A 27,211-nucleotide genomic window follows, 5' to 3' on the forward strand; every position below is an offset into this window, starting at 1 on the left:
GGTGCTGAACGTGAGACCTGTGGAAAAACACGTGAAGCCGTGTTTTGTTTGTCCGCCCCGGGTCGGGTGTGTTTGAACAAGACGTGGCCACAAAGAGGCCATTGTGTGCGTGACGTGCATTCGTGAAAACGCTAGAAGAAGAAGCAGCATGCGATACATACATAAATTCAGATTTAGGGAGCGTAACTCATCTGAGGCAAGCGTGACTAAACGGGCGATTGGGTTTAAAGTGCTGCTCCCGTAAGGCTCGGCTGTGCGTAATACGCACCTACACGTTTGAGTCGCTCTGCGTGAATCATGTTTCGAGGTTACCGTCGCGATACGTGGTGGAAGGAAAGGCGATGATCTGATTAAACAGACATTCGTAACATAGCTGGGGGGCCTTGATTTAGGCTGAAACTCCTCTGATTGATGGCGGCTGGGATAACGCGCGTCGCCCGGGCACGCTGGGAGTTTCTGTGGTGGTTTTTTCCCCCCCTTATTTTTCAGGGCCCTGGAGCATGTTGCCATGATCACGGCTCTGGAGTAAAACAGCTTGTCGACTTCTCCTCGTGCAAGTGCGTGGTGCTGCGAACGGGCTCTGTTTATAGTGCCTCTCCACAGTCGCAAAGTTCGGAACGAGTTGCAAACAAGTGGAATCGAACCCCAGGGAGGGGGGTGGATCAAGGGGACGCCATTGTTTTTTTTTTTTTCTCTGTGCCACTTTTAGCCGGAGATCAAAGCGCTCTGATGCCACCTGGTCATTGCAGCTGATGAGACACGTGAAGATGGCTCTCTTTTAGACCATTCAATCACGCTGAATGGCCGCGGCGACCGCAGGAAGAAAAAAAAAGCCTGCGGTGACACTGGATAGGCTGCGGAGGCCAATTACAGTCACTCGTGATTCACGCTGGGGCTCTGCTGAGGGATCCTGGTTCGCTGGGTGCCGTCGGATCCCCCTCAGATCATTTTCGGGCAGGAGAATGTCTGTTCTTGTTATATATCCTGACGCTATACATATTTTCGTATTAGTCTGTTTCACGCCCAGGTCAAACTTTTGTTTTTGTTGGTTCTTGATTAATTAATGGTTACCATACAACAAAATGTTTTTGTGGATAAAAGCTTTTTAGATTATAATTTTATGAGAATTAATTATCACCTGTCTCCCTCACTCCTTATCCATTACTCCTCATCCAAGTTTCGTACAATCCATGCACGGTGGTGGGCTGCGAATGACCCAAGTGGTTAATGAAAGTGATTGAGGCAGTACACTAATGGATAAGCATAAAAATAATATCCAGTTGTAGTTGTTTGACTGATGGTCATAAAAGTGATAACAATATGTCTCACTAAGCTGAAGTTTATTTGAAGTTTGTGGTCATCCTCAAATACACTTTCACCTTCAGGTCTTGAAAAAAAACTAAAAAAAACTTGTATCTCAGTAGACGAAAAAAATCCCACACAAGTTCGTCCAAGCACTTGCCTGTAGCGAAGGTGGTACTGGTTGAATTACACGCTCCTCCAAGGCAAGAGTTTTCGTTGTCATCGGTCACTGTGACACAGTAGAAAAGCCACTCTGATGTGTGCTAGGCACCTTTTCTTGGACGCTGGCCAGTTTCATGAGGTGTCTTTTTTTTTTTTTTTTTGATGTGCAGCTCTACAGTTCCACATCAACGTTCCTCAGGAGCACGAGGGGGAATAAGTATATCCGCGTCGACTCGGGTAAGATAATAATCACGGTTTTCGCATGAATTTATTCCTCTTCCCTGCCGGCCAAAATGATAGATGTTTTATAGATGCTATCACACAGTTTACTGAGGCAGGCCTTGAAACCCGGGTAGGGGAGATGGTGTGCCGTTACTTCCCCGGAGCAATGCTCACACAAGGGGAATGACAGAAGTCCGGTCTTGGTTTAAAAGACTTGAAAGGTGCTGAATTTCTGCAATGATCATTATAATGCATTAAGAAAAAACATACAAGTATGCTGTGCAGGGAAGGAACGATACACCCTGAATGGGCTAAAATCGCTAAAAATTTAAATAATAATAAATAATCATTTTTAAAAAATGATTGAATCATCTCCTGAATCGAGCTGAGTGCACCGTTAGCTCCCTAATACCCGTCCATTGACAGGTTCACTTCATTCACAACGAGGGCACGTTATCCTTACGCTGCAGGAATGTTCTTTTAAAGCACGCGGCCTGTTGCTTTTGGAGAGGACCACGCATACGGAGGAAGCCTGTGCAAACAGCTCCACTATCACACGCTAACAGCAGCTGGCTCGGACGTCCAACCAAAACAGGCGGCAGGGGTGGCCGGAGGAGAGTCCGCGCAGAAAAATAGCTGAGCCATACCTGAGCTGGCCTGGCAGTGACCCGCCCAGCCACCCACCCAAATTCACGCGCAGGCTCCCGGGTGAAAGCTTCTGGCGAACGAACAATCATATGCAAAGTATGCAGCCCACGCTTAATCTGAATAACTCATGTAATCCAATATAGATACATGAACAGGCACACGTATCTGGCAACCCGGCTGTGTTTAATGGGAACGAAAGAGGCAGGGTGGGAGCAAGGAAACAGGCTGCCGTGAGAGTGGAAGAAGGACCCTGCGATCTGGAGGCTAAATCAACAGCAGCATGAGTACGGGATCAGGATGCATTTTTGGCAGAGTTACCGATGGCAGTGACAAGCGGGCTGAAACACGAGCATCGGCAGCAATCTTCCAGTTGTGGTAATAACACAGCTAGGCTTCCAGAAGCCCTTTAAAAACTTCCCTTGGACGGGGTAGCAGGGCCACAGAATATAAAGTCAAGAGGGAAGGAAACACCTGACCTCCAAACAGACCCATCTGGGTCAAAATGATCACATTAACACCTTAATAGGGGTCTTTAAGTGTGTTAGAAGTCTCTGGAGCAGCGTTTATAATAAACTGCAGCAGCGCGAGCCTCAGATTATAGTCATATGACTCGCTTGTGATACTCAAAATCAAAAGCACACACAGAGAACAGAACATTCGATATCAGCTAGAAGTGGGATTTTTGCCTGGTGGGTGACAAACTCGTATTTGGGCCTGATGGCGCACTTGAAGTGAAATTGTCATTATGACACACAGCAAACAGAGCACACGGTGAGCACACATCCATGAAAGGCACCCGGGAGCAGTGTGTGGGGACGCCGCTTCGATCAGGGGACCTCAGTGACACCTTCGAACCCGCTAGGCCACCACTGCCCTGACCGCACTACTATTGCAACCCCGAGTTGCCCTGGTTTAACTAGTTAGATCAGAGTATCGGCTAAATCCGCTTACTTGCGTGTCAAGAAAATGTAATCTGAAGGTAAATCTTCGACTAAATAGAATGGCTTTCTAGTTACTATTCTAAAAATGTGAAAATTTGATATAGTAGTATTAGTAGTATAAAAAACCAGAGGGCATTGGACATTACCTGGAAAGTGTTATGCGTGTGTGTGTGTTTGTTGGAAGGGGGGGAGACCAGGACTAAATTGACACTACATGAAAAATTGCCTTTCTTTCCCGCTAGTGGGAGAATTTCCCCTTCGGATCTAATTAATCCTACAAAACGACGAACCGACTTTTCCGATGATATTTTTACGTCACACTGACCCTGAACCATGCACACCTTTCAACCGAGTTACGACTGCTGAGCCTGGGCTGTCAGCTCATTGCCGTTTATTTGCCTCCCGGCGGCCGAGTTATGAGCTACGAGCTAAACTGCATGCAATCATGCGGCTTCTACAAAACACTTGCACAACTGCCTGTTTACGTCTGCTATGCCTCTAATTTTTTTTTTTTGGGGGGGGTGGACTGTGACTGCGCTTCTAGCTAAGAGCAGGAGCAGAGGCGCAGGCCACTGATTACAGGAGAGTGTCTTTACAGAGTGCACGCACACGCCCAACAGTGTTTCTGTGTAATGAAAGGGGTGTTCGGAGACCTGGAGATCCATCTCGGAGTTCTTCCTCAGAGAAAAACAAACAGCGGCTTTGAGAACATGCCTAATTAAAAAAAAAAAAAAAGCCACAGGGCATGGCAGGCCACATTTCTTCATTTGCCCTTAATTAGGTGCATTAAACATTAAGGGGAAGCGAGGAACAATGCAGTGTCCAGCCTTGTGAGTGGCTGGCGAGAGAAGACCCACTAAGCCAATAAGGCAAAGGCTCACCCCCTCTCAGATTCGGGAGCCTTTAAAATCAATATTTGAGGAGCAGAGGACCACTCTTCTCCCCTGCACTTCAAAGCGCTTCACTTCCCCGTGAACAGGAGCGCAGATCAAGGGCCCCGTAATGTACCTTTTTTTTAAAGTAAAAAAAGAAAGAAAAAAGTTTAAAATACAGTAGAGGAGGCCACACGGCAGACAGCAGCGCCGCAATAACAAACAAGAACCTTCCGGAAAACGTTTGTCCGGAGTGGTCAGCTGCAGCGCGGGGAAAAAAGTGCGATTTCCACCCACACGCCTAACCAAATCCCTGAAGCACAGCTACACAAAAACGGCACAGTTTAGTATGCACAAACGAAAATAATAGGGCTCATAGTGGAGCTTTCATGAGCTTTGAAAGCCCACACTGTCCGAGATTTTTCCAGCGGTGGATCTCCAGGGAGCAGTTGAGAACCGGCCGAGAACCAGAAGGCCACAGGCCGACTGGTGCATTTCAGAAAAAAGGTGGCAAGCTGACTCTGGTAAGTTAAATGTCTTTAAAAACATTATTAGTATATTGTACGTATATTAGTAATAAAGAGCAATGAAAAAAATCAAGTTTAATGTAAACATGAATGCATTCAACGTCTGTTAATGTTATTAACAATTTTGCATGCAACTGAAGCTGAACATTCCAGTTGAGTGTTATAAATGTAATAATTCCTATTCATAATTTATATGTAGTTTACACAAAACGTACCAATGGTCAGTTATCATATTGGTCATATAAATAAGATATCCCCAAATATTATCAGATGTCCTTATCCAGAGGGACTTACAATCAGTAGTTACAGGGTCAGTCCCCCCCTGGAGCAACTTAGGGTTAAGTGTCTAGCTCAGGGACACAATGGAAGTAAGTGGGATCCTCACCACGTAATGAGTGTCTGGTGTGACCTGTTATGTCTAATCGTCTCCCCCATTTCAGCTCGCGCGATCTGGAGATCATCAGAGCCGTTCTCCCTCGCATTACCCGAGGTAATGTCTGGCGTCGTACCCCAAAAGTCTGGTTTATTCTGAAAGTGCCTATGTACGTCTATGCTCTGTGCCATATAGGACTATGTGTGACTTCTGGTGTGTCTTGAACTGCCCTGCTGCCGGTGAGCTTGGAGGGTTCACGATCTAAGATGAGGCTTTGGACTCATGAACCAGCGCTGCTCAACATACGTACAGCAAAGCCAGTTGGGGACTCACTTTATTCAACGCATTGGCATTGTGGATTATTTTTTGTATTCTTGTAACTCCAAAATAAACTTTGTTCATTTTTTGCCCATCGTCTCCCTGTCAGCTGTGCTTGTAAACCTGTTGTAATGTGTGCTCCCACTTTGTTATTTGCTAAAGTCATATCAACAGTGTATTCACATAGGCATAGATGAAAAAGGTCAGCTGTTTGGATCTTGGGGTGGAAGAAGTAACTACACACCCAGCCATTTTTGTTTGTGTTAACTATATCTCATTAGCTTTTTTATGTTTAAACATACAGTACAGGCCAATAGGACACACCTTCTCATTCAAAGTGTTTTCTTAATTTTCATGACCATGAACACGTGTGGAGTTATGTACTTAACAAAAAGTGGAGAACTGGCCTCCACAGTCACCGGACCTGAACCCAATCGAGATGGTTTGGGGTGAGCTGGACACCTCTGGGAACTCCTTCAAGACTGTTGGAAAAACATTTCTGGTGACGACCTCTTGAAGCTCATCGAGAGAATGCCAAGAGTGTGCAAAGCAGAAATCAGAGCAAAGGGCGGCTAGTTTGAAGAAACTAGAAAATAAAACATGTTTTCAGTTATTTCACCTTTTTTTTGTTAAGTAAATAACTCCACATGTGTTAATTAATAGTTGTGATGCCTTCAGTGAGAATCTACCAAGGTAAATGGTCATGAAAATAAAGAAAACACATTGAATGAGAAGGTGTGTCCAAACGTTTGGCCTGTTACTGTATATGAGAGCTATATGATAATTCTCATGTACCCTACTTCTTCACAGTAGACAATTTAAACCCCCTCCTGTCAACACAACACACACGCAAACACAAGCGAAGCACAGTCTTCTTCCTTCATATTTCGTCTCTCCTTTGTTTTCCCTGTTGCACCCCTTGTACACAGTGTAGAAGTGTGACGTCTGCTCATAACCACAACACTACCAAACATGTAGATAGATTATACACACTTTAATCCAATCACTCTGACTGGGGAACTAGTGAATGTGACATTAGCAAACACTCCCAATGGGCCTAAAAAAAACACATTATTTGAATAATGACTAAAATATAAGGCAGACGTGCAGGAGGTTAACAACTGAACCCCAGAGCTGCTCTGTATATTCTAATCCTTGCACACAGGATGAGACGTTGGCAGTCGGCATGAGAATTTTGTCCTCAAAGCGTTCCATCAGAACGCATGGTGCCACTTTGCCTGGGGACACACATCTTATTGGCTTATCAATTTATATCCTATTAGGCTATGAAAATGTGTTTAGTGCTAGGTGTGACCAATCCCATTTCAAGGGGTTGCTAGTCTTCTGTGTGTTTGTGAACAACATTAAAATATTTAAACTTTCTGTCTTTATTCATACACAGTTCTTATTTTTGCCGTTCTCCCCTCCGTACCCTTTTCTGTACCCAGTGCCCTTGTGCCAAGCCAGTAAGTAGTTACTCAGCCTTAACAAACCATGAGGGCAGGCAGTGAGGAGTTCGTTCAGCCTCTCTTCATGCCATGATCTGGAGGAATACTCAACTCAGATTGGCACACGTGGTTTGGGCACCATTAAAAGCACAAGTTAAAATAGATACGCTAATACAAGCCAAGCATGGTATGTAACCATATCAACAGGCTGGCACAACATGAGAACCTCAGTGGGTGGCTCCAGCACCTCGTTGTATTTCATCATATTCTACCAGCAGAACAAAGTCCTTTCAAAAGGAACTGACAACGGAGGGTATGTAGAGATCTTTATGGAGTAAGGGGAAAAAGTCAAGACTCGAACAACGGACAGGTTAGACAGGCAAGCTATGCCCGGTGTAATTGCCCAGTAATGCCCATCTGTCACTGCAGCCGGATGCTTTAGCGGTATGACAGTAATTTTGTAATTATCCCTCTAAGTGTAGCCGGTCGTCAAGGAAGCACAGAGACTGTGGGGAGGGAGAGGAGAGGGTGGGGGTGTTACAGAATGAAGGAAAAAAATTGTATTCACTATTATACCAAAAATAAAAGAGAGGTCACTGATGTAGTGGTTTCTATTTATATTGCCACATTTTCATTTTTCTTTTCAAAAAACCCCGGTCATTTCAGCCAAAAATTTTAAATGAGCCATAGAACCGGAACCAAACACACTAAATAAAGCTTACCGAAACAGTAAGTGGGACGTCCCACCACAGTTACCACACAAGCCATACCACGCCGCAGAGGATAATCTACATTTAATGGTTATGCAGTTTATTGCCAAATTTCTGTTCATTATTTCCATAGACTGTAACTGCTATCGTGAGAAACACTGGACGGAATGATCATAATGAATATTTCCTTCCAGTCTCTTTTGTTAAGATTTAACACAGAATCCATTGGTCTTTGATCTGGGTTCATTATGCTAATGCACGTTACAACAACCCACCCCCCCAAAAAAAAAAATGTCCCCTTGATGTCTATAATGCCTATAATCAGAAATGCAAATGGCTGTGTTAATGCCACAGACAGATTTCTTGCCACCAGTGTCACTTCATCCCCATAAGTGAGGCTAATCAGGATGAAATCCCATAAGAATTGCCTGTGGTCGGCAGAGGAAATCTGACAAAAGAAGCTGGCACTGGTCATTGTCGTCTCATGTTCCAGCATGGCCACCACAGCCACTTTTCTCTGCTGAGGAAGGAAATAATCACTTCCCAGTGACACGGATACTCCAATCCACAACCAATCCTTGCACCGAGAGTCCTTATTTTTCCCTTGTTCATGCCACGCTACATTTATCTGAACGTGTGCCACCTTAAAAACTTACAGAGTTTAAAAGTTACAGTTTTCAACATAAAACGAGGCTTCAACTAACTTGGTTTCCTGCAGTCAGCCCTGAGCCTTTAGTTCACATGGCTGATAGGATTGGGGACGACAGGCTTTCATTTTCACATGCCCTTACATCATGGTCATGGCGTCCCCCCACCGCCCAAGAACTTCCACACACACTGATGTTTTCTCCAGTTCTCAGCCAGCCTAATATATCGAACTTATGTTTAAAGATGCATTGACTCTACTGATTTATAGCCTTAAAATAGGCCACAGCCATAAAAACTCCACATTGGTCTCACTGTTCCTCTTCTTAGTTTTTGCTTTTAACAATCACATTTATACAGCTATATCCATTAATCTTGGTTAAGGGGAGGCAGTTGACAAGACAGTTGACATCATATCTGCATCAAATCGTGAGAAAGACAACTGCACATAGTGGAGCATGAACCAAAAGTCCTCTGCTGACAAAGTTACACCAAACACATTGAGAAATGCTGATATGGCCTCCACCAGGACATTCAGTAGACAAGCACAGCAGGGAATGGATTCATTGGCCGATGACTCTGCTACGATTGGTGGTCATTTCTGCTGCCTAGCATTAGGATTCGTCTAACTGACCCATTACATCACAGACACAAAAATGACAAACGATTTAGCTGGACAACTTTAACGTTTAACGTTATCCCATTGATGGAATGTGTCAGGCCATCTATCACATGCTGTGATGGCAAGACCTGGACAGCAAGAGTCAGACTATTCAGAAATCAGGTTTCAGTCAGACTAGCAAGCTTACATGCATTTTGAAGGTTTTAGTCGGACTTGTAATGACTTGTAATTACCGTATTTAACTGCTCTGGCTGGTCAGCTTAAAGCTGGTGACACCACTTTAAAATTTTGACCCTGACACTACCCTCAAATATCGAAGTAACACAGCCTTCTCTTTTCTTTATCCCATCCCATCCACTCTTATGTGGATGATAGATCTCTCCTGGACTGATCACATGGCATCACTGGCCTCATTACAAGTCATCTGCTAATTTAATCTGATAGTCATCTGCCAGAACTATAATTTACCACCTCAATACTACATCATAACACATAACTCTCTATGCCCTCATTTCCTGGATGTATTGCTCTCAAAAACCCAGTGCTGATCAGAGGACCCTTCTGAACCTTGGTTCCTGTCAAGGTTCCTTCCTTTTACCTCGCCACTGTCGCTGTTGGCTTGCTCAGTAGTGGCCTTAAGCCCTCATACACTGTGAGGCGATTTGTGCCAATGAACTTTGTAAAAAGTCCTGCAAAAATACAAATTAATTGAATGACATGGTAGCAAGGATACTGTACAAAACATGGCTGCTATGAAGGATTCGGCTCAGACACTAGCCCTCAGACACTTCAAAAGCGGAGGGAAGGAAAACTCTGAATGGATCCTGGTTGCCTCCCAAATTTTCTCTCGTGCACCTTCCCCTTTCTTTCTTTCTTTCTTTCTTTCTTTCTTTCTTTCTTTCTTTCTTTCTTTCTTTCTTTTTCTTTCTGGGAGAGAGGGGAATCACTGGCTATTCACTACTTTGTCTCTCTCTCCATCTATGTCTTTTTGTTTCTTGATCTAACACTCTCCCCTCCTCTTTTTCTCTTTTTCCCCCTGCATTACAAAGCTTGGTGTAGCTGTGGGAAATTTCAAGGCTGCTTTGCCACAGAAAAGCCACTGGTGCCTTTTGAGTCAAAGGGTAAAGAGAAATGGAGCACCGAATAAAACACTTCTGCAGGGTTGTCAAAAAAGAACTCATGTCATAAAGCAGGCAATGAACAAATTGATCAGTTTTTATTTGTTGGCTATTTGCTTTTCTTGCTGCGGAACTGCATGGTCCAAAGGAGTAAACTAAAGGCTAAAGTGCATTAATTCATTTTATTCAAATTCTCCAAAACCTTAATCAATAGTGAAAAATCGTACCTAAATATTATATATATACACACACACACACACACACGTGTGTGTGTGTGTGTGTGTGTGTGTGTGTGTGTGTTTGTGTGTGTGTGTGCGCAACTAAGCCATATTCAAAATCCTCCTTCCTGTCAAACGGCGTTTCACACAAGAGCTGTGAGTGTGAGACGACGGCCTTTGTGGTATGAAGACCACGCCATGCTTGATTGGAGCCAGTAAAGAGGTTTAAGTCATCTAAAAGTGAGGGACCAGCGTTGCTATAGATAATGCTGTACATTTGGGCTGAGACCTACAAAGGGCTGAGGCCACACAAAAGGCTTATAAAAAAAAAAAAAGCTATTTCAAAGTATGTACTGCTTATGCTATAGCTGTGCTTCAAACGTAGTATCAGACCTTCATTTAAGCACTTTCTGTGTCGCTTTTATAGCCTTGACTAAAAACGATACAATAGCAGAGTCCAAAAAGCTAAAAGTCTAGAATCTAGAGAGCAAAGCTGGATTTTTCAGGGGAAAGAAAGGCACAAACACCATTGGTGCAGAAAAAAACAAACAGACATGGGCATGAGCCCCTAAACCACAGCAATTTCCTCAGCACAAGGCAGCCTGCCAATGCATACGACCGATATAGATGCATTAACAGACAATTGCAGCAGCTGATCTGCTCTCTCTCTGAAGCAATTACGGATGATACTGCGCCTCTTAATGCAACATGGTACCACCGCCTCAAAAACGGAGAAACAGCCCATTCTTTCCCCACCGTCCGCAGCGTCACCTTTAAACACTTGCGTCGGGCCTGTAATGGCTGTAATAACATGTATTCAGCGCTGCGCCACACATTGTTCAAAGTACCTGCACAACTGAAGGGTTAACCGCATTTTCTTTCCTGTTTTTTCGAGCAGGGAAAAAAAAACAGACAGAATTTGCCTTTTGTTTTTCCGTTCTTGGAGAGGAGGTGGAAATTGCATGGTGGAAACTGCCAAGTCACAAGTATAGAATCCCAGAAGGGATGGGGAGAGGGGGGGGTGATATACATTGCGCATGGTGCAGGGTTTCCCACACATAGACTTTACATTTCCATTCATTCAAAAGGACGTTAATTTCCCATCCCGGCGCCGGCTCGGGGTGCCTGTAGCAGCATTCTGTGCGTGCAGGCAGTACCATCTACACTATTTACAGCTTACGGTCGCCGTGATGCGTTTCATTCCACATTATTGCTTATTGTTGAAACCTCACTTGAAATCTGATGGCTAAATTAAATTCCTTAATGATATACTGAGATCAGAGATCTATTTGATCCAAAAAAAAAGCTAAAGCAATTTTTTTCCCAATAGCCAAACATAAATAAATACATGCATACATATGTACAAGAGACAGGACAACTGTGTAAAATTTGCAATGATCATACTCAAGGTCATATTATAATTTGAGATCCTGGCTCTCGCCTCCTGAAAGCTGGGTAGAAACGTTCCGGCTCCGGGCAGGCGTTGAGAGCTCTGCTCAGGAGGAATGTGCCCTGGGTCACCCCAGAGGTCAACAGATGTCAGAAGAGACAAGTGCACCCAAACACACACACCTCAGAGGGGGAGGCCGGGAGGAAAGGCTGCCTTCAGGAGGCTGGTTTGTGGTTAAAAAGGGTGGAGATTAATAGCTTCTCATTAGCAATGACACACACTAACGCGTAGGTGCAAGTACACAGACACACAACTGTTTGGACGACAAAGGACGACAAAGGAGAATAAAAAAAAAAGAGAAATCATTTCTAACCCAGGAATTAAAGATAAAAGATGAGTGTAATAAATATCACCAAAAAATACAAGGAGGGGAAACCCTGAAATAAAACTGTTTTATAAGACACACTACAGAGGAGTGTAATTTCCACTTCACACTTCAGGCGATGCTGCACTCATTATCAGAACATTGACACCCTGTTTGCACTCATCAGCACATTCTTTGAAACACCAAACTTCATCCGTTAATTTCCATTCACACAAGAGGCACAGAGAAGCTAAACACCTCACATTGCCATCTGAAATCCAGTTCATTTAGCCAGTACTGAATGCAAGTATACAGCCTCGGAAAAGGTTCACTTTCCTGTAAAAAAAAATTAATTAAAAATGTGAAAAAATCAGTGTCACTGTCATTGTTGGTTGATTGCTTTACCATAATCTGTCAAATAAACAAATCCCATTGTCTGAACCCCAAACCCATCTTTACAGTTTTACATGCAATCCACTGAACACCACTGAAATTCCACAACTAAAATTTATGGAAAAAAACAACTTTTTGGGGCGTACTTAATAGTGGCATGATTGGCGTTGAATAGAATAGACTTGATGTTTTATAACAGAGTTCAAAATGAGAACAGTTCATGGCAATGATTGACAGCTCTCTATCACCCAGCTTCCTCATTCTGGATGGTTTAAACTCACAATTGTCAATGTGAAAAGTTTGCACAAGCAGTGTTGCCAGGTGGCTAATTCTTTCAGCCCCAAATCATGCAAAAATATGACAAAAATATACCCACTAGTAGCCAAGTGGGTAACACACCCAGGTTCAAACCCCACTTAAGACCATTGTGTCCCTGAGACACTTAACCTTGAGCTGCTCCAGGGGGACTGTCCATGTAACTACTAATTAGAAGTTATTCTGGATAAGGGCGTCTGATAAATGCCATAAATGTACATGTGAATGAGAATTGGGTTCCTCAACTCTTGTGAATTCACCTTGTAAACATCCCTCAGGGATGAATAAAGTATTCATCCATCCTCAGCAAACAATATATATTTTTTTGAACTGAGGTTTTTCTTTTTTTGCTGACATAGTTCATATTACACAGCTTTAATGTTATGTAATGCAGTTTTAACTGTCAGTCATGCTAATTTTACACACAGGCTGACAAAGACCATCTCATACCTCAGTTCTGCTTGCGAATCACTTTCTGCACAGGTTCTCGTATCACTAACAACAAAAGGAGCAGGCTGGCTGATGAAACGGCCTCTCATAGTGAAGAAAACACCCCACACCCCACAGCATGAAGCTCTTAGGGCAGAGAGGGAGACGAGAAGATCTATAGTGTCTTTTGTAATACTTTACATTTCAAATTCAATTCAAATTTTCTGTCATCCCCGGTCAAGGACATCTAATATCCAATATATTGGTTGGCCTAATGTATCTAATAAATCTAATTTAGTGATTACGCAAATGCACGTCTGATTTATTTATCCTCCTCCAACTCATTTATCTAGCTTAGATTATACAGGGGTTCAGGAGAAACAACAGCAGTTGACAGAACAGCAGTCCATCATGGGTTATGTACATCATAATAGAGTCAACGTAATGGAACCCCAATTGAGGACAGATTATGAATATAAATATGTAAGTATTCTTGTGTTCTGCACTCTACATTACTGAGCACTTTGAGACAATACTAGGAAGTCCTGTGAAAAAGGTCTTTTCTTATTAATTACAATGGTTTTATGAAAATAATGGTGGATTTAAGGCTCCTGAAGAAAGAAGAAACAAAAAACAGGTAACGAGACAAACTGGGCATGGGTAAATTGGGGTGAAAAACTTTCACTCTGCATTTACAATCTGAATCCACTTGGTAACTTAAAGTTGTCCTCCTTCATCTCCATGTTCCTCTTTTCCATAACAGGAGATGCTATAAACCGGCTAGAGAATCCCATGTTGGCATTTACCAGAAGCTAAATCGTATTTTTAATCGTAATTAAAATTAAATTTTTTTAGAATTCATTAGAATTTTTATCCTGGAGACCGGCGAGACTTCGACCATGATCAACTTTTTTTACGGCGGAACATGGGGCTGTTGCGAAACACTTTCTTTTTGCACAGTCGATGGATCGCTGCCTTGACACTGGCTCTCAAATTGACTTTCAGTTGCATGTGCGAATGGCCATTCAATGGGTGGTTATAGTAAACGATGGCAATCATAACAGCAAAAGCTTTGCCTTGAAAGCAACAATGATTCATGTCTGTTTTTTTTTTATTTTTTATTTTAACTTATTATAAAAAAGCACTCACTCACAAGAAGATCTTCACTTCTTTTGAACAGCTACAGAGTCCATGAAGGCTACATCAATGGATGTCTGAACCCCACATCAAGCCAAACATTACTTTGGCTTGCCCTCTGATCCAGAGCAAAGGGAGAATAATTGTAAGAACTTATTCTCCCTTTGCTCAAACTTCACTGCCAGACCGGGAGGGGCTGATGTGTGATGCAACACCCAATCTCACTGTCTCCATTATCAGAATAAGTACCCAACCTGACCCTTCCCTGACACCCTCAGTCCCACTGGGGACCGACCAGTAACTGAGCTCACTGCCACGTCTCGGTGGCGGGTTCCAATTGGGAAATGCAAGCAGAAGAGAAGGTGGCAACAGGTAGAGTGGGACAACATCCCACTAATCATGGTCTGCATGACACTCAGGAGGTAAGTAGGGTGCCGTCCATTCTCTGAATCCAGGTCAGGGTCATGGAGGCGATGTGCAAGGCAGGAACAACAGCCAGTCCGGGCACCAGTCCAGCACAGGTGAACGCACACACACACACACACACACACACCAAGGCCAATTTGGAATAAACAGTTCACCTAACTGGAGCAACTGGAAGAACCAGAAGCCCGGTGGATTTATCTGACTCTCTTAACCAGAGGCGTAAGACCCCTGGAGCAACATAGGGTTAAGTGTCCTGCTCAGCCACACAACAGTACCAAGGCTGATCAGAACCTGTCACTTTTATCTACAAGGCAGCTGCCTTGAGAATATACAATTTAGACTATATAAGGTAAGCATTTATTTTGCAGTTAGTTAAGACTTTTACCTACCTGATGTGCAATAATACATTTTACATTTATGCCATTTATCAGATACCATTATCCAGAGCAACTTACAATCAGTAGTTACAGGGACAGTCCCCCTAAAGACACTCAGGGACACAATAGTAGAAAGTGGGGTTCGAACCTGTGATTTTGGGGTCTTCTGGTTCATAGGCGAGTGACTACTATCACTCAAGGCCATTTGAAAACTGCACATTAGATAAAAAAATGCTCTTTTCTTTACTTAAGCTGTGAACATACCAGCTGTATGTAGGGGAAAAATACACCCAAGCCTAATCTTTTACTGGAAACAGACCAGCATGAACTGCTAGGGTGCTTATAATCTTTTAATAAAATTAGCATGCAAACCACCATGGCACCATAAAAAAAAGTCTGGGAAGCTATTTTAATCCAAAGAGATTCATCACCATTACAAAGTTTGTAGGAATTCCATCCAAATCCGTTGCTCTGCACTGTCTGCCTTCTAACCACAACTCCCGGTGACTCCTGGGAATGTTAATCTGGGATATAAAATATTAAGGATTCTGGGCGTCGCATCACAAGTGATCAACCACCCACATTGTCACTTCACGGGCAGGGAAAGTTTGCAGGGGGAGTTGTGCATGGGAAGCGCGGAAGAGCTTCAGATTGTGCCAACGGAACTGCCTGAATCACGAAAAAGACCCCCGAAAGGAACTGCTCTGCTTTTCTTGAGCGGGACCATAAGAAAGGAAAATCCAAGTCATGCATATAACCAGCTTTTTATCATCTGGGACGACTCAATGATGTTGAAGTAATGAGAGGCCATTGTTGCTTTCTCCTCCATTACCCCAGTACAGAAGATGTGTACCCCTAAAAGGGGACGATTTCCCCTCTGCGAGCTCCATATTACGTTTTATTTTTCCGTGCACGGAGAGAGAGCAATAGCAATTAACAGATGGTTCAAAGACCAAAAAAAATCAGTAGTGCCTCAGAGGAGAAGAGCAAAGGAGAAAAAAAAGATGAACTTGGGAAACCTTTAAGCTCACTCAAACCAAAGAAATCTGGCATTATCCTCAAGGATCCCTATCTCTAGCGCAGTCAGCTGAATCGAATACAAGATATTCTGTTAACCAGACCCTCTCTTCGTGACCAGGATTGTATGAGGAATGAGGGCTGACAACACGCCCAAGCTGGCAGATACATCAGCGCAAAGTGCATAAATTCAAATGCCAAACCGAGGCAGCAAACCGGAGGCGACACGGCATAACCACCCACCTTCAAACGACATGAACCATTGCTCCATCAGCACACAAAATGCATCGGTACATGTCTCTTCACGGCCTACACAACCATGCTTAAGACAAGGGTGCTGGTGGCAATTCATCGCATCTCAAGTAAGAGTTACCACGGAGATAAAACTGCTTCTGGTTTCTTTTCCAGTTGTATTTGGGTCGGTTCATTAAAAAAAAAACTCGTGTTTTTTGGCCAAGGAATTCAGTTTGGATGTTATTTACACACACACAATATACAGAATATAATCTAAACAACACAAGATACATAAAGTCAAATGAACAATAATACAGCTAAAAGCTGGAAATGGTGTGCGGTAAGGTGAGAAAGACATGTTCCTAATAGAATTTAATGGAGGGAATTACATAATAAACACATAACAAACTTGTAATCAGTCCGATTCTAAGTAAAGTACAATTTGGCATAAGTTATCATAGTCTCAAGCATTGTCCACCTGTCTTGTGCAATCTTTATGATTCTCTTTGTGCTCCAACCACAGCACTTTTTGCTGCAGATGAAACAGCAGAAAAGTGATTAACTGAATAAATAATGTAACATTTATATTTCAAATGAATAAGATGAATGTAGAGGAAATGACAATCTTCCCTTTCCCATTTGAGAGTATCTGATTAGACACCACCGACAATCTCACAATGCGTCATGCAGCACGATAGAAAATCTACCCACTGAAATAAATATAATTTTTTTTTTTTTTTAAGTCACGTGGTGCAGTGCAGCGGAGTCCCTTACGAATATAACGTATATTGCTTAAATTTATATTGCAATATATTGGTAAATATATTTGAGAAACTTCCCCATATTTGCAATTGCCTTATTCAATATATGATCTCATTTCATGTAGGACATTTTTATAGTATATATAATAACATAATAATTCGATATATGAAAATGGCAATAAATGCAGTATTTCCATATATTGTCATATGTCCTATTTCATATATTTACATATTGCTTACATATAAAATATGTTATTATAGAATATATTACTATGTACTATTCACAATATATGAATACACACAAAATTTATTGTCACATAATATATTGAGAAATATATTTTTGTTGCGTATGGGGTGCGGGATGCATTTGCATGACTCCATGGAACATACAGGGGATTTAATTGTAAATAAAACAATACAGAAGAAGGACCGACAATAATCGCACACCGACTAGACACGCCCTAGGCTCATCCACATTTACAACAGTCAAATAGGACAATGAACAAACGGAAATCCTCGTCTGGAGTTTGGATCAAGACAATTAATATATTACGGAGTTAATTTTTATCATAGATACAAGCAAAACATTAGAACAGTTTGGCCGATGTCCACTCTTGTTTAAGGAACACCAACCACATGTGCAACGTGCTCTGAATTAAGGCCACTAGGAGGATGACGAAAAAAAGAAGTTGAAAGGACAGCTTAATGTGCCCATTTGTTATGTACAAGCTCTTCAATTAAGCATGTTTATTTGAAGCAGATGGAGACAAGCCGTGGTTCTCCAGGTCTCAAGGGCCAGAAGAAAACCAGCAAACAATAGATCATGATTAAAAGGGACTGAAAAAAAAATGGAGGCGACCGCAGTGACTATGAACAACAACAACAAAAAAGGACTTTATCTTAAAAACCTTTTTAAAAATCTCCTTGCCAGAGAGCAAATGGAAGGCAGCATCACTTTGGGGAACCCTTTGTGCCGGCAAGCACCCAGGAACAGCGGGCGACTGTAGGAAGCGGCGTCTCGATGCCTCCCCTTTCCGTGCGCCGCGAGTCCCCTTTGATGTAAATTTCACAGATATCTCTCCGCATGTGCGGTAGATAGCGGGATGGACAGCGGTAGGATAATGTCATTCTGTTCGCCTTTCGAGAAGGTAACCTTTCACAGACACTCTACACGCCCTCCCTCCCCTCGGCCCGCTCTCCCGGGAGGGTGTTTGTCTTTAATCTTGCGTCGTAAAGTCTGAAACCCCCCCCCACAGCGTCACCCACACAATGCACAAATATGCGGTGGCCCGCTGAGAGAGGCTCTGGTTAGCCCTCTTTTCTCACCCCTTGCCTCGCTCCTTCTCTTCCCAGGTCTGTGTCCCGTCCATGGCAACCGGAGACAGACACCGACCTGGGAGCGGTTTTAATTAGCAGGTAGCGAAAGGGAGGCGCCCCTGGCGGACACAAATCATGGCTGACGCCGGGGGGGGGTCAGCGGGGTGCCGTCCCACTGAACTTTATGAGACAGGAGGACACGGCCTGACTACCTGTCGTGAGCAGGTGACTGGAAGTGACCCAAGACAACCAATGCCATTAAAAAAGCACAGGCTGGATTAGTAAATCCTTGGATACCCTGGCACATTTGTCACACGGTGTCACTGAATACTTGATCTCCAGTGTGATGCAAGTCATCTCAAAGCATGACATAGCTGAATTCCTTCCTACTTGCAAATCCCAGACAAACCACAATAAGGTCTAGTGTTTTATGCGTCAGTATTGTTTATGGAGCAATTTTAATAATGGCATTTGTTGATAATTTGTCACTTGTCATCATTCATACCTTGTAAAATGTTATTTTGTTGCTTCAGGCAAAAATAAAGGGCTGCTGTGTTATTATGTCTGAATCCCAGAATAAGACTGGGTGGTAGTAGCCTAGTGGGTAACACACTCGTCTATGAACCAGAAGACCCAGGTTCAAATATGTTTTTCTGATTGAAAAAAGGAAGGATGCTGTAATTCTGATTGACAGCTATCGTGCAGCGTACTTCCTCATCCTGTACATCCGCCTCCAGCCTATGCATCATCCCTTCCCTTCCATTCTCTACCCTTGCAGTGTGCCTTGTATACATTGGTGTCGGCGGCCATCACTAACACGATCTCTGATGCAGACATCTCGGAACCACGGCCATCACCAAACCAAACACACAGATATATTATCAGGGCTTCGCGCTGGTGCAGCCTGCCAACCCTCCCCATGGCCCTCGGCCTCCAGGCTCAGACTTCGGCATCACAGTTTATGTAAGTGAGCTATTTTTCAGAGGCGCGTGTTGACGATCGTACGCGCGGCATAGACACGAGCCAGAGAGAGACGGAGGTAATTAACATGATTCGACGTAATTGCACCGCGCCACAGAGCACGCCCGGTGCCGGTTTTACGCTTGCTGGAGGGAGCGTTCACATAGCCGCTCAATCCGTCCATCATGGCACAGCCGCAAGCATGAGGTCATGTCTGGCCGGGTGAAAACCTGCAGAAACTGACGTTCGTGAGATCTTCTTTCGCTTGCCGCAGTCTGAGGTGACAAATCAAAGTGGCTCGTTGAATCCTGCCAAACCGAGTTCGGCTCCAGGTCTACAATCAGTTGTCTCTTCGCAAACGAAAGCAGTAAGTATTTAACGGAGGTTCTGCAAAGGTTCAGAAGTCCTCCGAACGCGTGCCGGTGGGTGGCGAATATGGCGGAGACTTCCCTCTGCACCCTGCGTGACCTGTGTGACGCGCTAGAGCAGTCCCAGAGGGAAGTGCCACCGTTTGCAGTGCATCACCCCTCCATCGCCAGAGGAGTGAAACCGGAGCCCAGACGCCTCTTCAAAGGCCCCAGCGACACATGCTCGTCCTTCCCCGAGATTACAGGTTGTCCAGGTTCGTCTTTCGACGGGCGGTTCAGACAGGGGTTATCATTCCGCAGGGAGGCCTGCAAACTTTGGGCAATATGAAAGGTTCCATTAAGTGCTTATTTTCGGACCTCCTTGGCAGAAGCTCGTTACGTGGGCTTACTTGAAAGCCCAAAATAAGTACTGAAATAAACACCTCCAGTGTCTTTTCACTTCTTAAATTACACTGTTTGCTGCATCCTGGATTTAATCTGCGCGGATGAAAGGACGGGTGTCTGGGGGGAGGGAAAATGATCTTGAAGGAGCATACCATGCAAATCCATAGTGTAATTAACGACGCCATATCGCGAGGACAAGTAAGATGAATGCAGCCCTTTCTTTCCATGCAAGTTCATGTTTCATCTTCATTTACTATCTACTTGAAGCAGGGACGATCAATAAAAACAAAAGCTCTAGAACCATTACGCCACTATAACAGGGGCCGGCACAGAACTGCTGAATGTGCAGCTTCTGGGTTCAACTCTCTTAATTACTCAGGTAATTAAGGGAAGTGATTGGCTCCCTTAATTTCAGTCTTACTTCCTGGGTTTTAATGGATTCGTTAGTGGCTTGCCTTGAGGAGAACCCAAAAGCACTTTGTGGAGACAATAAGATTTTCCAGCAACAAACGCCCCCAGAGTTCGGCAGTACTTGCAATTCCACCAGTATTCCTTATGTGCCGGAAATTTCCGTCATGCAGCGAGGAGTCGCCTCAATCTCCAGAGAGAAAGACAGAAGGTGGGAGGGGGTCAGAGTTCAGGGTCTATTTGCTGTAGACTAAGCCAACTTCACACCAAGCACCCTCACCTTGAAACGCTGCCACATTTCGAGAGATGAGGTCCTTGAGGGGCGAGCTGTGGGCCTGTAGGAGGTCCTGGATGTCGCGCCGAGCGGCTACCTGATAACGCTCCTCCATCTTCCTGCTGCAGCATGTGGAGGTGGAAGCGCACACCTGAAGCTTGGAGCCTGAGGATCAAACCAAGGAATCAGTGTTGCACTGAAAATAAAGATCGCTCACTATCAATACATCGAATAAACATATTCTCAAGCGTGACCTCATTACCTATTCAGCCGAGGTAGCTATTAGGTGAAAGTGAAGTGATTGTCATTGTGACAAACTGCAGCACAGCACACGGAGACACAACAAAATGTGTCCTCTGCTTTTAACCATTACCCTTGGTGAGCAGTGGGTAGCCATGACAGGCGCCCGGGGAGCAGTGTGTGGGGACGGTGCTCTGCTCAGCGGCACCTCAGTGGTTTGGGATTCGAACCAGCAACTTTATGATTACGGGTCCACTTCCTTAACAGCTAGTCCACCACTGTCCCACCTGGGTGGGTATATCAGTGTTATTTTTAGAGCTTGAACACCATGATTATTAAAATATGACTATATACTAGTTATAATATGGTAAAATAATATAATGCTCTATTACTATACAGGTTTGCCTTATCATTAAACCGTTAATTATCATTATTGCCCATTCCTTATCTAAACTCTGTATTATAATGGAGATCTATATATTGTAGGAGGAAAATGTGTTATGCATACCATATACATGCTGGATTGAACTCTGAACTCTGGGTTGAATATAGCGGCAACGCCGAGGCAGATCGCCGGGCCGATTGGGTCGGTAATCACCCACAGCAACCAACCAATGGGCAAGAAGTGTGCAGTCACGTCGAGTTCGAGAAGCAATCCAAACAACTTCTAGACAGACGAGGACGTGGTGAGGCGGAAGGTGGGGGGGTGGGTGGGAGACGCTCAGGCTTGCCGAGGCATCGCCGACTACAGACGCTATCAGCCGCTCGCTCCCCTGCTCAGTTCGGAGCACCTGGGGGAGGCACATGGACTGGCGAATTCCATCTGGTCGAGATAACATGAAAGCACCCCAGCTTTAAGTCTGACCCCCACGCCTCCCGGAGCTTCCACTATGCCGCTTCTCTAGGAAATGGCTCCTACGTTATCTACTGTGTTCTGTGTTTCTTTTTTCAGAGCAGCAGGGGCGAGGCAAGATTCCACAGGTACAGGAAGGAACTGTTTTTCAAGATGACCGCTGATCGGAGATCAGAATGTTGTTCCACGCAGTTTGCTTTCCAAAGAACACCGAGTTTCCTCAATTGTTATCGTATAAATATATAAAGCGTTATTAAATCTGGCTCCAGTGAAGCGTATGAAGTAGAGCGAGAACCCACAAGGCCCCCGCCGAGCGCTCGGCCACCATGGAAGACCCCGAAGAAAAAGCCCCTTTGGTCGGAGCGTTTTACGAGTCTCCCACGGGCCCGGTCTCCCAGTTAACTAAAGAGAAACGGCTTCTGGCGGAGGCTGCCTGGTAGCGGCGCTGAGGAACAAGCGGCTCTGACTCAGCCGCGTGAAATATTCCGAGAATGAGTCAGAAACGTCCTCAGACTCAAGAGCAGACAGACGGACAACTAAAAGAAGGTTCCTCAGCAAGGACACGTTTTTTTTTTTTTGTTCCCATCCCTTTGAAGTGAGTGGCTACGGTTTATTGTCTGGAATTCTGGGAAGCCTTTAAGGGTGATGAAATGGAGTTAAATCGGACCGGTCACTTCTGTGCAACTCATGTGGCTTTTGCGGCTTTGCCGGGAGGGTGAGTGAAGTAACCGCCGTGGCTCGGCTATATTTACGTGGTGCTACGGTAATTGCCCTGTAAGCAGCATCCGAGAGCCTCGCAGTCCCGTCCATCTTTAATGCGTTCCCGCTATCAGTAATAACGGCTGATGCAAAATGCCTGTAATGCGCATTACAGGCCAGAGGTAAGGAGGTTTTTTTTTTTTTTTTCACGGTCAGAACCTACAATCATAATGGTTTCGAAGGCCAATAAAGTCAATAGTGTTACTTTAATTTAATTTTTAATGATTTACGCAAGGGTGTGTTCATCAGAGGGACTGGATGTAATGTAGGCACAGACTTGAATAAAATTTTACAAATGATCATTCACTTACAATTAACTGGACAATATTCCTGTTTCATAAAACACACTAAAGGACCTTGTGTAAAGTCCCGATGAAGTTAAAACTTCCACACAGGAGTGCTTTTCATTGGCCTGGACATTCCCCCAAATTAGAGCGTTAAGTCCTTTCATACAGAGAAATGAGATTAGGAGGCATGAGGTGCTTCTCTCCACCCAAACACACCAACAAAGCAGCTGATCCTGCCGCACGTCTGCGGAGAAAAAGTGACTTGATCAGGAGATTTGAGGCGAGAGAAAAAATCGGCCTTGTAATTAGATTACAGTTGAAGGTTGTATGCAGCTACAGGTAAAATATTCCCCAGCCCCTCCGCAGTCCCAGCTGGCCTAGCGGGTAAGGAGGCGAACACGCAATCGGAAGGTTGCCAGGTCGAATCCCGAGCCACCAAGGTGCCTTGATCAAGGCACCATCCCACATTTACATTTAAGGCATTTGGCAGACGCCCTTATCCAGAGCGACTTACAACGTGCTTCCATATTCCATCAATGAAGAGATCAATTCTGGTTCACTAGGACCCCCAAGTATGAATACAACCCTTTTATTCACTATGTTGTAGTTTCTATACATAAGTCAGACAAATACACCGCTCCCCGGGCGCCTGTCATGGCTGCCCACCAAGTTGCCACCAAGGTGCCACTGCGGTCCCCTTGATCACATACTGCCGTCCCCACACACTGCTCCCCGGGCGTCTGTCATGGCTGCCCACTGCTCACCAAGGTGATGCAGGGTTAAAATGTCACTTTCAATCCATGTGACCGAAGATTTCCATTCTAAACATTGTCCAGCATGAGTGCAACACAGAGGAGTGAACTAGACTCGGTAAACCGACGCCGACAAGCTTTAACCTGAAAAAGGAGATTTCACAGCTGAAGCTACATGTATACCTCTGTAATAAAATAATCACTAATTGACAATTCTTTATATCATTCTTTATATCAGGGACTCGGGTCTCTTCCGCATATCAAATATGCATTTGAAGGGCCGGCGGGTCTGAGGAGAGCCATTCTGAACACCGAGGAATACGTTTGCAGGTCAAGTGCACTGTCTGCTTATAAATCACCACAAGGTCGCAGGTTCGAGCCCCACTTGTTACCATATACAAAGCTGGCAAATGTTTAAAAGTGTCTCCACAGGATCCCTTTAGTGTAGTGTTCATAGACATTCTTCTTCTTTTTAGTTAGGGGTGGTGGTAGCCTAGTAAGTAACACTTACTACCATATTGTCCCTCAGAAAGACACCCAGGGGGACTGTCCCTGTCACTACTGCCGGTAAGGCGCTCTGGTAAAAACTGTAAATGGAATTACTGTGACACCGATAGAAAGAAAACAACGTCGGGTGCGGAAAATATGAGCAAATGACTTCCTGTTTTTAAAAAAAGTTCTCACCTGCGCTCGGACGGGCGGGCGGGCTGCCGGCGGGTCCGAGCTGCCGCTGCTGGAAGAGCCGGTGCGCCTCCTCGCAGCCGGACGGAGCCTCCGCCTCCGCGCAGGTAGCGGCGGCGAGCAGCAGGTAAAGCAGCGGCCGCCGCGGTGCCATCGCTGTCGGAGAAGAAGATGAACAAAAACAAACAAAAAAAAAAAAAACTTTTTTTTAACAGCGGGGGAATAAGGAAAGCGAGGGACGAGGGGTCTTCTCCCGACACGCTGCCGCTGCCGCTGCCGGGCGCACTGGGAGGCTGTCAGGGGAGAAATGGGCGGCAGCTGCGGTTTGGCGACTGCGTTTAACGCTGCGCGCCCCGGAGCTGCCGAGGGGAGCCATCGTGCGGAAAAATCGTCCGACGGTCCGTATCCATTTCGAACCCGGACGCCCATGCGCGCCCGTGTACACACGCGTTCGGAAAAACAAGCCAATAAACGCGGTTTATAAGTTCGGGTCGCGTCACAAGTCCGCGATGCAGTGGAGCCACCTGCTGGGAAAGTTGTGAAACTGCATGCACAGGAATAATATAATTAATATAATATTAATGAACGCTTTTAAATTAGAAAAACGGCAGCTTTACACATCCCTTGCACACCACGTTGTACATGCTTCAAATATGCTGTTCTTGTGTTTATTACTGTACCTGCTTCATATATGCTGTTCCTGTATTTATTACTATACCTGCTTCATATTTGCTGTTCCTGTGTTTATTACTGTACATACTTCATATGTGCTGTTTCTGTGCTTATTACTGTACATGCTTAATATATGCTGTTTGTGTGTTTATTACTGTACATACTTCATATGTGCTGTTCCTGTGCTTATTACTGTACATACTTCATATGTGCTGTTTCTGTGCTTATTACTGTACATGCTTAATATATGCTGTTCGTGTGTTTATTACTGTACATGCTTCATATATGCTGTTCCTGTGCTTATTACTGTGCTTATTACTGTACATACTTAATATGTGCTGTTTTTGTGCTTATTACTGTACATGCTTCATATTTACATTTACAGCATTTATCAGACACCCTTATCCAGAGCGACTTACAATCAGTAGTTACAGGGACAGTCTCCCTGGAGCAACTTAGGGTTAAGTGTCTTGCTCAGGGACACAATGGTAGTAAGCGGGATTCGAACCCGGGTCTTCTGGTTCATAGGCGAGTGTGTTACCCACTAGGCTACTACCACCCTATATTCATATATGCTTCTCCTGTATTTATTACTATACATGCTTGATATATGCTGTTCCTGTGCTTATTACTGTACATGCTTCATATGTGCTGTTTCTGTGCTTATTAATGTACATGCTTCATATGTGCTGTTCCTGTGCTTATTACTATACATGCTTCATATGTGCTGTTTCTGTCACTATTACTGTACATGCTTCATATATGCTGTTCCTGTGCTTATTACTGTACATACTTCATATGTGCTGTTCCTGTGCTTATTACTGTACATGCTTCATATGTGCTGTTCTTGTGCTTATTACTGTACATGCTTCATATATGCACTGTGCTGCTGTGTATCACAAGTGAAAATCACTTCACTTTGACATGCTGTTCCTGTGCTTATTACTGTACGTGCTTCAAATATGATGTTCCTATGTTTATTACTGTACATGCTTCATATATGCTGCTCTTGTACTAATTACTGTACATGTTTTGCTGCTGCATTATAAGCGTTTTCTACTTCTGTCTGCGACATGTGTGCACGTGACAAACAAACCTTGAATTTTTGAACTCTTTTTTTTCCCACCAAACAAAAGCGGCACGCACAGATCAGGTCGGATGAAATTAATTTGTTTAAATTAGCCAGATCATGAACATCCGGGTGGAACATGTACTGCGCAGTTTCCAACGCCGACTCAGAAATGGCACAAATGATGACGAACAGAGAGCGAAAGTGGCAACAACTCCACGCTGAGATGTGAAGATGAACAGTCTACAGATGGGAGAGCAGCATTGTCGCCCTCTCTTTCTCTTTCTGCACACGTAAGGCCAGCGTTTAATGAAAATCTTGCAGCGTGATGTAAAAATTATTATATGTAAACATGGTTTTATTTCTCTTCCCTAATAAACATATTGTGCTAAATTGGCTCCATTACAGGTAAAGTGGAGGAAGAGTTGATTGGGAGGTAGGTGTGGGTAACACGCTGTGTACTTTGTCACTGTTCTTTTCCTTATTGGAAAAGTCCTTCACATCCCACCAGGTTCTGTGGTTCCTCAAATCTTTATACTGCCTGCCCACACTTCCTTTTTTCCCCCTTTAATTTTATTAACTCGTTATTCACCTGTCGTAACGTTACGACCGACTGCTGAGAAGCTGGACACCTGACCCATTCAGCGTTCTAAATACACTGGCCACATGTAACACACCTGTAAACACCTTTTCCTGAGCTCACACTCCAGGCTTACTATGCATGTGGTTCTACATTCCGTATTTAGAGATTTCACAATGAGAATCCTGCTGACATCAGAATGCATTGCATGGCGCATTCATGTATTAACCAAACCGTAAACCGCCAGAATTTAACTCACTGTGGTGGCCTAGCGTATAAGGAAACAGACCAGCAATCAGAAAGTGGCTGCCCACTGCTCACCAAGGGTTGATGGTTACAAGCAGAGGACATATGTTGCCATGCTTCACAAGGACTTTGACATACTTCTTGGTGACCAAAACAGCGGCGCTTCTGTATATTGGCCATGTACATAACTTATTTCAATTGAGCAGACAGGGAAGAATCTGAACTTTCTCTAGAAGCTTCTCAACATTTACCAGAAGCAGAGTTCTGTGTTATTTTAAGTGTACAGACTTAAAGGCATTAAAAACAACACAGATGATGCTCAAGAAACATTTATTGCTCAACATTGCACAAACAATACATGGTCAATGTTTTCAGGCTGTTGCATAAAAAGA

The 27,211-nt window shown here is 44.1% G+C and overlaps 1 protein-coding gene across 1 annotated transcript in view; it reads right to left on the minus strand.

Annotated features, from left to right (window-relative positions):
- Positions 1 to 24,749, minus strand: part of gpc5a (glypican 5a) — a 126,748-nt gene extending 101,999 nt beyond the window's left edge. The window contains exons 1-2 of the mRNA XM_028981559.1: positions 24,256 to 24,749; positions 20,687 to 20,845 (exon numbers count right to left, since the gene is read on the minus strand). Coding sequence (XP_028837392.1) covers positions 20,687 to 20,845; positions 24,256 to 24,406 — 310 coding nt within the window. The 5' untranslated portion in view covers positions 24,407 to 24,749. The remainder of the gene's footprint in view (positions 1 to 20,686; positions 20,846 to 24,255) is intronic.
- Between the last annotated feature and the right edge of the window lie 2,462 nt (positions 24,750 to 27,211).

Source organism: Denticeps clupeoides, chromosome 5 (genome assembly GCF_900700375.1).
Source record: "Denticeps clupeoides chromosome 5, fDenClu1.1, whole genome shotgun sequence".
Lineage (NCBI taxonomy): Eukaryota > Metazoa > Chordata > Actinopteri > Clupeiformes > Denticipitidae > Denticeps > Denticeps clupeoides.